We start from the raw sequence: 12,836 nt of genomic DNA, 5'->3' as shown, positions 1-12,836 counted from the left end.
CTGCCATGTAGAAGTCGTCAAGGTGAAGTCTGAACCGCGAAATATGCCCGCCACCCAAAGCCTTGCAAGCCATGCCAGGCTATTCCAGAAAAGGCAAGATGCAACGAGTCGCTTGAACGCAGCAAGCATAGCGAGCGGAATGGGGTATCTCTGAAAAGCAAAAAAGCAAAAAAGCAATCAGAACCGAATGAGCCTCCCTGCCAACGAACGAACACAAGTCGTGATGATATATCGAGCCAAAACCATCAATAACACATCTGCACATCCATCCCACCGCCATGCAGTCAAGAAATAGGCATGAAAGCAAATTGCATTGGCGCATCGACTGGACTCGAATACTGCGACATCCCTGGTGTTAAGCCCGCCGTGGTGGTAGCATGCTGAGCCATAGCCACACTTTCCAGTTCCTGGAATTTGCGCGCACAGTGCCGTGCTGGCCAGCGTTCGTTTAGGCCGAAGTCGAGCATCTAACATCAACAATCAAGATCAGTCAAGGTTCCTGAGAACATATGTAGTAAGTAGTGTAAGCTCAGTGGAAGAAAGGCTAACCTTGGCACTGATAATCTCCCACTTATACTTATCCCAATACTCGTGCGCCGACCGCAACGCACTGAGGTCCTGCTCCTCCCACATCCGGTACTTCTCTCGTAGCCGTTTGTACCGCATTTGTAAGGCGGCAACTTGGAAATTCTTGCCTTTGTCCGTGTGGAAGCGGGTGGCGATGTCTTTCCAGGGTAGAGCTTCGTCTTCTTTCAGTTGTACGAGATACCGGTCATCCTCGGACATGTCGGCGGAGGCTACGGACGAGGTGCGTTTGCGGCGTTTGCTGCCGCTGGCGCTGCTGGTTTCTGTCTGGTCTTCATCCTCGGCCATGCGGGAGCGTTTGATGGTGGCCAGGCTGGAGGAGGAGAGGTTTGAGGGAACAGGGGCGATGCTGGGGTATGATCTCCTTGGCTGAGGATGTCTGATCTCGGGTGGGCTGGCTGTGGATGTGCTGTATTGCTGCTCCTCTATGGGGTACTGGAAAACTGCGGGTGGAAAGGTCGATGTCACTGGTGGGGTAGGGACGTTGGAAGCTGCAAGGGCATAGTTGATACCAAGGCCGCTGCTTGTTCCTGGCCAGGCAATGTTCTCCACGCTTGGGCCAAAGGTGCTCGGACTACTCCGTGGTCTACTAGGGTCCTTTAGATTGGGAGAGTATTGAATGTACGACGTTACTGTATTGGGCGCCGCATACACATGTTGGTGTTGTGCTGAGGAGATGTCCGGTATTGAAGCTCTAGCATATGCTGGCCATGGTTGGCCCTCTATGGTCGATGATGGAAAAGGCGTGCTGTAAGGGTTGTCATATGCATACTATGTCCTGTCAGTATGGGCCTTGCAGTAAAAGATAAGAGACACGATCAATGAAACGAGGCGCGATGAGATTAACATACTGAAGTCGGTGCATACCATTCATTGCTGACGGTGCCAGCGGTTGTAACATCCCCACACATCTGTTGAGGGTCGATCGTCCCTGGCATGGTGGTGTATGTCTGTCTGGACGACGACATGATGATGTGTTATGATGATAATGTTGGTGGCAGCGGGTCGTAGACGGAAATGCCGGACGGCAAGGACGCCAGTGTTGTAGATCTGGAGTAGCAACAGGCACTGCTCGAGGCAAGCCTGGATGGCAACAGCAGGAGCATCTGACAGCAGTCGGACATGTTGGCTACTATGTAGGATCGACGTTAGGGCCTCTCGAGCTCTGTGATGGCTTGGTCGATGGCCCAAGGATAGACGTTAGGCACAGTAGCGAGCACAGACGACGTGAGGCTTAGGTACATTCATCTGTAGGCTGGGCTTATTTTCAGAAACCCTCGATATATCGGCATTCGATCTAGGTATGGCGCCGATGGGGAAGCTTCTCGCGGGAGGCTTGCAGGGCCAGCGAGCAAATGGTCCTGGCATAGTGAATGGGAGCTAGGCCTTCCGTGCGCCTATGCGCAGTGCAGAAAGCAAGCTTGGAGGATATTGAAGTGAAGTTCTTCATTTCCCGCACTGCCGAAGGATGCGGTGCACGGTCTATCGAGGTGTGGCTTCGCCTAGTCATGTATGTTAGCCGCCGGGGCCTGCTCTATGCCATTTTCAGACCTCATCTCAGGCGGGAAAGGCTGCATTTAGTATCCTTTCGGCCATGCATGAACGCTCGATCTACCCCACGTCGTCGTTCAATATGGCACGGCACGAGGTGATTCGAGGCTGGGCAGACCGGTTGCACCGTCTGACATGAGTGTGTTGCGTGCTTACTACTGCTCGATGTCGGTAAGTCGTCATGTACTTACACACCGGCTACTGGTACGCCACGATCTGCATAACGACCTCTGTGGGTCGGTGTAGTGTGTCGTGCAAGCAGAGCGTCCTCGTTTGATCTGCCCTTCCTTCGGGCGTCTCAGGAATCGCAGGATTCTTCTTGTTGTAGGAAAGTGTTTGCACTGCCATACCACATCGATTGAGGCTCTGTAAGCCCACATGGAGGCTATGTCATCGATCTCCACCCATGAGCAAAGCATCAAAACGGCCGCGATCATGAAACCGCCAATCGACTGGCCAGAGATGAAGCAGAGAGTAGACGGCCCGGTATGCAAGATGTCAAAGCCCTCGAGATGCAGCCGCAGCTATTTTTATACTGCAATATGGTCCAGGCTTTGCGCTAGCCGCAACTGTTCCTAACGTCACAAGGGGCGGGATTGCAGAAGGGTAGGACTCGAATCATCGATTGAAACTTGACTCGACGGGCGTCGTCGACGAGAACTCGACTATTTCGTCTACAACGTAGGCTATAGGTACACTATACGAACAAGGGGAGTCTTTGTATTAATCGTCTAGACTATTCTCGTTCTTACAGCGTACCTAGAGCATACGCTGTAAGTCACGAGGTTGAAATCTCGTCAGAATCTTGTCGAAAGTCGAGCATCGTCTCGCGAGTCCTACCCTTCTGCAATTCCCATCTTTTGTGGCGCTGATGATGGTTTGAACATCACAAAAATAGCGGTTTCGGGCTATTTTGCTGTCATTAAATCCCGTGTTTCATCTTCCAAACCTTGCAGCCACCCCGGTACCATCGCGTGGAGGCCAGGATTAGAATACTGGCTCGCAATGGCGGTGATAAGTCAGCCAGTGAGACAGCAGGTGTATGGATGTAATCATGTGCCCGATCTATCCATGTTTCTGGCTAAGTACGTACTGCAGTCCCCTGGGAAGCGAGGACGATGTATAAGGCTGTCTGCGCTCTTGGCTGAACCGTACGCATGTTTCGCTCTTGGCTTGTCAGCAAGGAGCTCCATTGCTCCGAAGCACATAAGGCTCGCGATCATTGTATGAAAGTGGAAAACATGCGGCGATCATAGCAAGCTCCGAGGCTGAGAGCAGTATTTTGAGCTATCATGGCGGTATTTGTACATATGTCATACTGTGAGGCGGTGAGAGGGCAAGATACTGTCCTTTCATGGCGCGTCCTGTACACACAGTGTACTCTGAGAGCGGTGAAAGAGGAGCGAGAGACAAAAGTTGTCCGTGCTTGTAGATTCATTCGATGCTAAGCCTGGTAAGGCTCACGGGGTATCTACGCGTTACAGAAAGCAGTACGATTCAAATCCTTTATCCAAAGGTATTCCTTACATAACCGATCAAAACAAAGTGGCCTCCCAGTAGTCCTCACAACGCTCGAAGAAGTCTCTCAACGCATCTGACGCGGGTGAGCGCGGTGCAGATTGCGTGGAACATGTTCACTGAGAACATGGTTGCTGCCAGCAACAACATCTGCAACAGGTGCGACGGACGGCGAGGAGCCTACCACAGTCGAGATCGTGGGGAAGACGATCGAGCCCGTCGCAGCGCTAAGAGATGCGCTGCTCAAAGGAGCGCTCGATGTCGAGGAGGGGGCATTAGAGCTGCTCGGAGCTGAGCTTGATGTTGAGCTCGGTATCAAGCTCGAAGCTGGCGTGCTCAAAGCAGAAGAAGAAGCCGTATAGACGGTCGTTGTAAGCGTAAGCGTGACTGTTGCTGGACCAGAGCCTGCAGCAGACTGCGTCGAAGAGGCAGCAGTCGCGCTCAGTGTTGCAGAGCTTGTCACGGAAGCGCTCGCTGGGTATGAAATACTCGGTGCAGCACTCGGCGTACCAGTCGAAACAACAGCGGGAGCTATGCCGATGGTCGTAGCATACTGCTTGATGGCAGCTGCAGCAGAAGATGAAGCAGCACCACCAAAGTCAGTGACTGCTGGGCAGTTGGCCGGGAAATTTGCATTCGGCTTGGCGTTGGCATTCCCATTGGCGGAGCAAGCGGCCAAGAAGCTGGATGCGGCAGTTGTTGATTGCCCGATGGTGCTCGTGCCGCTCACCATGATGACGGCAGGCGAGGCCGTGAAAGCCATGCGGCTTTGGAAGTCGGAGACAGCCGTACTTTGAGGGTTCTCCTGAGCAAGAGTGTTGGTGAGCTTGGTCTCGGCAACTATCGCTGCATCGGCATCATTCCCTGTGTTGGCGATGACATCGAAGTCTGAGCACGTTGTGTAGTACTCGTCCTTGCCTTCAGCGAGTGTGCAATCATGACCAGGCTCAGTGGGCCATTGCCAGATCCAGTATACCGAAAGGCTACCAGGCTTGACAGTGGTGGGGATCTTCAGATCAGTCTCACACCACTGCTCAACGCTGGAGCTGGGCTGACCAGCAACATGTGCTGGGAAAAGAGTCTGACGAGCAATCGAGATATTGCCACAGTTGATCTGATGACATCGACCATCGTCGAAGTTCTGTGCGGCCATCAAGAAGCCCTTACCGTTGCCACCGGTACCATCAGTAGACCAGTTCAAGACATCAGCAATCTGCTCGTTGTTCGATGGCTGGGCAGTGCCGTAGACAAAGACTGTCCCGCCGCCAGCAGGCTTGCCAAGTTGGTTCCAAGGAAGCGTGACATGCCCGTTCTCCAGGTACTTCATAGCAACGTAGCTACCAGGAGTGACTTGGAGTTTCGGGTACGCCGGGTTGGTGTAGTTCGAGGTACGCTGCGCAGGATGGCAGAGCGCATCAGTGGATGTGATGCGGACACCAGTTTGTGGGACTAGGTAGTCCATCGTAAAGCCATTGTAGCCGGCATCAGTACGAGCCATGTAACCACGAGGGTAGCCACGATCGCCGATGTACGAGCCATTGCTGTCAATGACTTGGAACTCTTCAATCCAGGAGTGTGCATGTGTACTGCGAATAAGAGCAAGTGTGCCCAGCACACAGAGGCTGGTTGACTTGAGGATGCGCATTTTGCTCGATGCGGGCATGGCGTGGGTTTTCGTGTTGTTGTGGTTCGTGTTTTTGAGGAAGAAGACCAGCTCCTTCGAAAGTGTTGAAATATTAGGTTGGCGGCTTAGATAGTGACTGCAGTCAAATGGAGCCTTTGGTTCTATTGACCGGTACCTGTCCGAGTCTCTTGCTTTCTGGACTTAAGAAGTCGGGTATACCGCCGAAATGAATGTATTTAATCAAGTGAGTTGGAAAAATGCGATTGTAGCGACCAGCGCAGTGTAGAAGCAGAACAATAGAAGCAGTCAATAATATTATGGGTGGAAAGAAAGAAATGCTGCAACAAAGCGAGGGTGCAGTATACGCACGCGACCACAATGGAAAGACGAAGCCTGTGGTTGCGCCACAAAGCGGGAGGGGGCATGGTTTTGTGAAGTGAGGTCCATGTTTGCTGGACAGATCGCGTGCTTGTTCAACAGGGTACCAGTCACTACGTCTAGCAAGCCAGAGATGACAGATTGGTGGTCTGGCCACGGTCTTTGCTGCCCGTGACACGCCATGCCAGATTCATGCCCAGAGTGGAGAATGTTATGCGCCTCGATACGCCATAAAGGCAGAGGAAGAAAACAGCCGGAGACACAAGCGCGTCTTTTCTGGTACACGAGGTGAAGGAGTAGCCGCGAAAGCCATGCTGCGCCAATTGTTCTGCGGTGCAAGTGGAAGATGAGAATCGGTCGTGTTGTGAAGTGATGTTGTTTCCACGGATCATTGCGTCTCACACTTCTCGCGCTGCGATTGGTCGAGTGCCACGGCTTGGGAGGTGCGTGCCGCCGATGCCAAGCACGAACCCATGTTCGTGAAACAGCTTTTGCTTGACTCTTCTGATACTACATGACACACCACATGATCAATACGGATGTATCAGTCAAAGGCCGAAATAATGACCTTCGATGCTCAAGCATATTTGAGGCCCTTCTAAGAGACCAGATAAACAACAGTATGCCAACTTCAGAAAATAACACAAGCTTCACCACCGCAACCACATTACGCATATCGTCCCGGGGAGTAGGAAGTCTTGCATACTGCCACAATCACAGCCATTTTCGGACACGGCATGCTAGTGTGGTAAAGGTCACTCGCAGTTACAACCAGCAATCACGGGAAATAGAGCCAGGAGCATCACCCAAGCAACAAGATGACAGTCCAAGGTCGACATAGACATGTCCAAAGAGCTCTATATGACAAGTCATAATTAGTGAAAAATCGCTCGTAATATACTTTGAAATGGTTCTTGCAACTGGCTGATGACTTTGAACACCACTCTCTTTGCCTCATGTGTGCGACTTTTTTTGGTGAGCAACTCGACCAAGATCATAAGTTCATCTGGCTGCTCACCTGAACCTGACGCGTACTAGCTGAGCGAGACAACAAATTTTCGGGATATCCCTCGGAGCTATTGGTCGCCTTTTTAGCTTGCTTCTTCGATCATCAAATCAGCTCTAGAAGCTAGAGTGTATGAGCTGGCGAAAGAAAAGCGGAAGGCTGTTCCAGAGCTACTTGATGATGGGGTGGCAGTTCAACGTATAGTCATACTTGCGTAGCCTAATGTTTACAGTGTAGCAACTCCGTTGGCGTACTATCTCGGCCGCACAAGCATCGCAGCCATTAGTACACCACCCACATACATGACATAGAAGTATACCATTGATCTTGGTGCGATTCTTAAGCTCTGTAGTTTACCAGATGGTGCCAATCCCCGTCAGTCTCAACTCATCTCCCTCAAGGTCACCTCGTCTATTTCGAAGCCCGGCGATGGCACGGCGCAAGCTCGGTTTGCCAATCAAAAGATTGATAGATATTATAAAGCCTCGTGCTGAGATGTACAGTAGTACGGTAAAGGTCGAACTTCTTGTCTTGACTCTTCACCTTCAGGAGGTACGTGCCCCAATACTTTGAGCGAACTCCACGAGCTCACACTAATGCATCACAGAGTTGGCCGAGTGGTTATGGCGCTAGTTTCAGGTTGTGATACTATGTTCGCTCAGCGGATGTTCATTACTCTACTAGTGGAGCAATCTTCGTGGGTTCGAGTCCCACACTCTTCACCATCCTTTTGCCTTTCATACGCTTCTAATGGTGTCCAAATCGTCGTGTTTGGTCCAGTTTCGGCCGAGTTATAGCTGATTGAAGTTTTGATTCAAATTTTTATGGTGTAAAATTTTGGCAGCATTATGCCCACCTGCCCAAGCACAAAGCATGGCAAGCATGATATGAATGGACAGTAGCTCGCCTCGTTATGGTTAAAGTACAACACACGAGCGACATGATACGAGTGGCGAAGAGAAAATAGCTTCCTGAAACGAGAAAGTAGTCGAAGTTTGTGATTCTACCAAGAACGACGGTAAGTCTACCACACCAACTTCGCCAAACTATCCCCTCTCACCTCCCGCCTCTCATTTTCCTCCACATGATCATGCTTTGCGCCCACACGCTCGACCTCGCGCACATTGGGAACGTCCACAGGAACTTCCTCTGCTCTCGCTCTCTGCTCTGCAGCTGCTTCCTCAGGGCTTGGGGGTGTGCTGCTAGCACCAACACCCGTGCCTTGCAAAGATGGGTTACGTGGTCCGTACACTGTGCCCGGTGATCGCCGAACATAGTTGTCTGACAAACCAAGTCGCTCCCAGTGCGCTCGAATGTTTGGTGACAGGCTACCAGGCGCGGGTAGAACGGGAGATATGTTGGGATAGGACACAGGAGTGTTCTGTAATGACAACTCCCTGGGGCGGTCCACAGTAGTATTTGGTGAGACGGGCGAGCCGAGTGCTTCGTAATAGGACAGCCTGCCCTGTAGAGACGGTGACACGACCCGTGCTCGTCCTCCAGATGCAATACGGCTGGTGGATGGACGCGGCCGCACATTTTCACTCTGAGCCGGAAAATTGCTTTGCGGAGAGTGTAAGAGCGGATTGCTTGCGTGTCGTCTTGGAGTTGCAGAAGGCCCTGAGATGGAAGGTCTCGACTCGAAAGGGCTGCGGAGGTCGGAGATGGTGCCACTCCTATCTCGCTGATTGTGTGGGCCGATACTGAACCAGCTAGCATTTCTGGATGAGGCGGCTGGCACAGTCGGCGACGGCACATCTGGCATGCGTGGAGCATACGAAGGAGTAGGCAGTTGTGTCTGCAATGGCTGCAAGCCACGTCGCCGAGGATTGAAGATGTTGTCAGACGGCGGTGACGGCGTCGAGGTCAATGGAAGAGTCGGGTGAATGAGCTCTTCTGCTGAGGTTCTCACAGTTCCCAGGCCGGCTGAAGGTGACGTGCTGAGAGTCTGGCGAGCCTGAGGTGTTGCCTCTTCTGCCAGGCTGCCCACTGACCTCGTCGCTGCGAGTTCATTTGGCAACGTCGGATACGTGACCTCTGCTAGGCCGCCCACTGACGCCGCCGGTGCGACTTCACTCGGTAACGTTGGATATGTAATCTCTTCAGGCGCTGTTCCACCGTTTCCTCGCGCGCTAGCTGCCGCTGAACTCTCGGGCTGATCAGCTGGAGGCGGGAGCTCAGAGTACACAACATCTGAATGAGTCTGCTCCTCACGCATCGCCCTCGGCGTAAAATGTGCCTCGCGCTCCTCCCTCGGTATACGATACTCTTCCCGTGTAGAGAATCTCGCCAGCCTGTCTTCTTCTGAGTCTCGCGGTAGAGCCGGTTCCCGTGTGAATCCATGAGACTCTATGATTTCCAACCCCCTTTGCCTCTCCCTCTCCTCTTCGTCTTCTCGCCGCATGGCCTCTTCCACCACATAACGTGCATACGCCGGATTTGGGAAGTACGCTGGCATGCCGGTCACTGGATCAAAAGCCAGAATCTCATGCTGAGGTACTTCCTGCGACGGCTGCGGCTCAGGAGCAGGAGCGGTCTCAGCTACATCCCTTTGGCGTTGATCGCGTCGCCGGCGACGGCGTGACGAACGGAGCCAGTTCATAAAATAGTATCGATCTCGGCGTCTTGGCTGCGGACTAGGGGGTGATCGTCGTCGTTGCTCTGCGGCTCGCTCTTTCATCTTTCTGGTAATGGACTTCGAGCGCGTGAGCCATTCCGATTTAGGACTCGTTCCCGATACCTCCTTGGCCGATCTACGCTCCAGCTGACCCTTGAGTTTTGCAAGTGGGGTGTCCCAACTGTCAGAGAGACTGGTATCAGAACCTTCGTCTCTCGCTTTCCGCTCAGCGCGTGCCTGGTCCCACATTTTATCGATCTCGAGGCCGTAGCTTGCGTGAGTCCTGTAACCGGCTGTCACACATAGTCGCTGCACATCCTGATTGACCGATTCCATGATCTCATGCCAGCGCGATATGGGTCGTGCATCCCACTCGGCTGCCTGCACGGTGGCGTAGCTTTGTATGGCGTCTCGCCACGCATCGGCGAGGATGCGAATAGTACGCTGTAGAGCGTGATGGTCGTTGGCAGATTGATATCGTATGCCAGGCAGAGTACCCGCCATTTCTCTCAGCACGTCCAGCACTTCAGCAGTGATACGTCTGTATCGTCTGTTCAGCTCAGAGCGAGCTGCGAGTGGGTCATGAGCAGGGCGATGTACCTGGTTCAGCCACTGATCGACAGGCTGACGGGCTGCCGGGTCCACAGATGCATTGTACTGGAGATTCTCAGGTCGTACGGGGTAAGACTGTGGTTCTGCATCTTGCTGCTGTCGTCTAGTCCGGCGCGGTGGCTCATCTCGAGGGCCACGCAGACCAAGCCCAATGTCCCTCATGCCCTGTAATTGCCTCAACACCCATGGCGTGTCTCTAGGACCTGGAGGCCTGGCGTTCGCCGCAGCAGGAACTGTGCCATCGATGTTCGTGTTGAGCGGCAGAGAGTTCCCAATCGGACCAGGTTCATTCAGAGGCTCGGCTTGATGTGCAGTCGGATTTTCTGTTCCTTCCAACTCCATTGGTGAAGGCACAGGAGATCTCGGCGACTCATCCTGCAGGATGCCATCGCGGCGTAGAATATGAGAATGCATGCCTAGCTCGCCTAGGCGCAGTGAAAGCTCCTCAAGTTGACGCTGGATTTGTGGAAGATGGCGAGTGGCTTGCGGAGACATGCCATCCATGATGCTGAACTTTCGCTGGGGCCGTTCGCCGTGCTGTGGCACTCTCTCCTCGTCTGCATTGCCGCCACGTGGGTCCTCTGGCTCTTGCTGAGTATTCTGCTGGTTGCGAAATATGGCCCCAGCCTCAGCAAAGGAAAGATAGCTATCACGGTCTGCAGGGTCGTCACTACCTTCCTGCTGTGGCATCCTGCGAGCATCTGAATCCCTGTCCCGCGAGCCTTGTGGCTGTTGCCGAGGACCTTGTGGACGGCCGAGCACGTCTGCCGTAAACGAGTCAAAGCTATCGCAATATGCTTGGTTCTCACTGCGCACACTACTTGATCCTGGTGTCGAAGGCCCACCAGCCAAAAGCCCAGCTAGATACTGTCCACTTGTCGTTCCAGCTGGTAGTCCACGCTGTCTATCGGAACGTCCACTTCTGGCTTCCTCATCGACAGGTCGCCTCTGCGCACCTCGTGCAGGCTCACCAACATCACGATCATCCGGCAGCCAGGGCCGAGTGGCACTGGCCTCGGAAGGAAAGTCAATCCTCTCGTATTCCCGGTAGCCAGATCCGGAAGCTTCAGGGCGAGGTGAAGGATGACGACCCTCCTGTAATGCCGGGGTATAATCATCGTAATGGGGTGGCTCACCCGAGACAGGCCGTACCGGGTTGGCTGGTCGGCCTGGAGGGACAGGAGGTCTATTCGTGCCCGGATCCGTGAATCTGGCATTGGCAGCCACAGCATCAAAAACAATGCCCTCACTTTCGCCAGAAGATTCCTCGCTACTGCTGTCCAGCGATACGCCGGCACGCACCTGAGACAGATTGCGGATCTGTCTATCGACGTGCTCGCTCTCGGGAGAGGCGATTGCTGCTTGCATGCCTGGGGTAAGAATAGGCGGGGTGTGTTGAGTTGGTGTTGGGAATGGCATATAGCCAGATCGGTGGAAAGGATCGAGGGAAGGATTCAAGGTTGCACGAGGAGGTAGCGGACGTGGGTGATGTAGTGGTGGTCCTGGGCTAGGATTCGAGGTTGGTGTGTTGGAGCGAGAGCGTAGGTCATGTTGACCAGTGACCCGCCGGACCTGTCGAGGTTCACGGTTCTGCTGTGCGCGCAAGCCGGCTGCTACGGCCTGTCGTGGTGCACTGGTAAGTGTAGGACGTTCTGCGTCCTCGACGGTGAACTCATTGTCGGGCTCGAGTGGGTCGTGACCTCCTGGGAATGAAGGCCGCTGTGCGGCATTGCTACTGTCAGCCGAGTACAATGTGAAGTCATCTTGCCCATCGCTGCGCCTATGAGTCGCGGAAGCGAGCTCTTCTGCCAGGACTCGCGAAGCTTCAGTCAGTCGAGCTACAGAATCGGGAGACTGCACGGGCGCTCGTGAGCCATCATTGGCACCATCTGTGGAAGTGAGAAGATCGCGGAAGGCAGGAAACGGCTCCGGGTCGTTGCGAGTGGTGTGCTGCCGAGTAGCATGAGCCTCGCGTAGAGTTGCTGCTTCTTGTGTACTGATGGATCTACGAAAGAGATCAGCTAAGCTGTATTGGGGTTTTGCAGCAGATAGTATGTCATACTCATCACTATCCAATGGGCCCACTCCACTGGGTCCAGTAGACGGATTGTGCTCAGCTGCTGATCTTGGGTCCACCTCACTATTGAGGTCTTGTAGCGGCTCGGCTGCGAGGGCTGATGTTGGCCGAGGTAGTAGGCTTTCTATGTCTTCGTCCTACGAAAGACGCCTGTGCTGTAGCGACAGGTTGTCTGGCTCACCGTCAGTAGTGCCACGTACGTTGCAAGGACTGTTATCTCGCTCACCACCTTCGTGCCGAGACGACGTTGCCTGCGAACTCCTCGGCTGCGAAGCTGACGAGTCGGTGTCGGACCACTCCGAAATGGGCTGTTGGTTGCTCTGACTGCTGTCCTTAGACTCTTCGTCGGCCATGATTCGGTCCTGCACGCCTCCAAGAATACCAGATAGATGTCCAGCCGAGCCCGATATTCGGCACGCAGTAGCCCTGAACGGTGAGGAAGGGTCTGTAAGATGAATAACAGCCGATGTAGTAGTTTAGCCGTAAGCGATGAATGGCTATGTGCACATGTAGCATAGTCGGGTGCTGGAATGGTTGGCAAATGACAGCTCTGCTGAAGATATGTGATGCGATTGAATAGTGGCGACTTCGTTGATAATGTTCAGAAAGAAGACAGACTGATAACTGTGATATGTTTGCACGCTTGACGAGGTCTTGGAAGTGGCAATTGAAATCTGGAAGGTGGTCAGCAAGCTGCTTCCCGTGGCCGCTCTGTTCAGGCAAGTCCTACTCATCTGCTTTGGAGATTACATGCCGACTCTTACCGTCGGCTCTTCAAACTTCGCACAGGCATTGCGCTCGCGTGCGTTTTCGCACATCGGCATCAGAACAGTTCAGGATATCATATCGCGGCATGTCGAATCATAGA

The 12,836-nt window shown here is 53.4% G+C and overlaps 3 protein-coding genes and 1 non-coding gene across 4 annotated transcripts; 1 reads left to right on the top strand and 3 right to left on the bottom strand.

Annotated features, from left to right (window-relative positions):
• Positions 1-284: 284 nt before the first annotated feature.
• LTS14_006696 (uncharacterized protein) lies at positions 285-1,523 on the bottom strand (the record flags this gene model as incomplete). The annotated part of the gene is made up of 3 exons (XM_064839389.1): positions 285-467; positions 550-1,356; positions 1,437-1,523. The coding sequence occupies 3 exons, from the start codon at positions 1,521-1,523 to the stop codon at positions 285-287; spliced, it is 1,077 nt and encodes a 358-aa protein (XP_064693131.1).
• A 2,406-nt stretch (positions 1,524-3,929) lies between these two features.
• On the bottom strand, positions 3,930-5,317 carry LTS14_006695 (uncharacterized protein; the record flags this gene model as incomplete). The annotated part of the gene is given in 2 exon segments (XM_064839388.1): positions 3,930-4,059; positions 4,071-5,317. 2 exon segments carry the CDS (start codon positions 5,315-5,317, stop codon positions 3,930-3,932), a joined length of 1,377 nt encoding a protein of 458 aa, XP_064693130.1.
• Positions 5,318-7,265: 1,948 nt separating this feature from the next.
• On the top strand, positions 7,266-7,384 carry LTS14_006694. Its single transcript has one exon. It is a non-coding gene; the product is annotated as a tRNA-Leu (tRNA).
• Positions 7,385-7,686: 302 nt separating this feature from the next.
• On the bottom strand, positions 7,687-12,321 carry LTS14_006693 (uncharacterized protein; the record flags this gene model as incomplete). Its single annotated transcript, XM_064839387.1, has 3 exons — positions 7,687-11,896; positions 11,954-12,105; positions 12,169-12,321. 3 exons carry the CDS (start codon positions 12,319-12,321, stop codon positions 7,687-7,689), a joined length of 4,515 nt encoding a protein of 1,504 aa, XP_064693129.1.
• Positions 12,322-12,836: the final 515 nt, after the last annotated feature.

Source organism: Recurvomyces mirabilis, assembly GCF_035927965.1.
Source record: "Recurvomyces mirabilis strain CCFEE 5264 chromosome Unknown scaffold_17, whole genome shotgun sequence".
Lineage (NCBI taxonomy): Eukaryota > Fungi > Ascomycota > Dothideomycetes > Mycosphaerellales > Teratosphaeriaceae > Recurvomyces > Recurvomyces mirabilis.
Note: the sequence above shows the minus strand (reverse complement) of the source record. Positions and strands in the feature narration are given on the sequence as shown.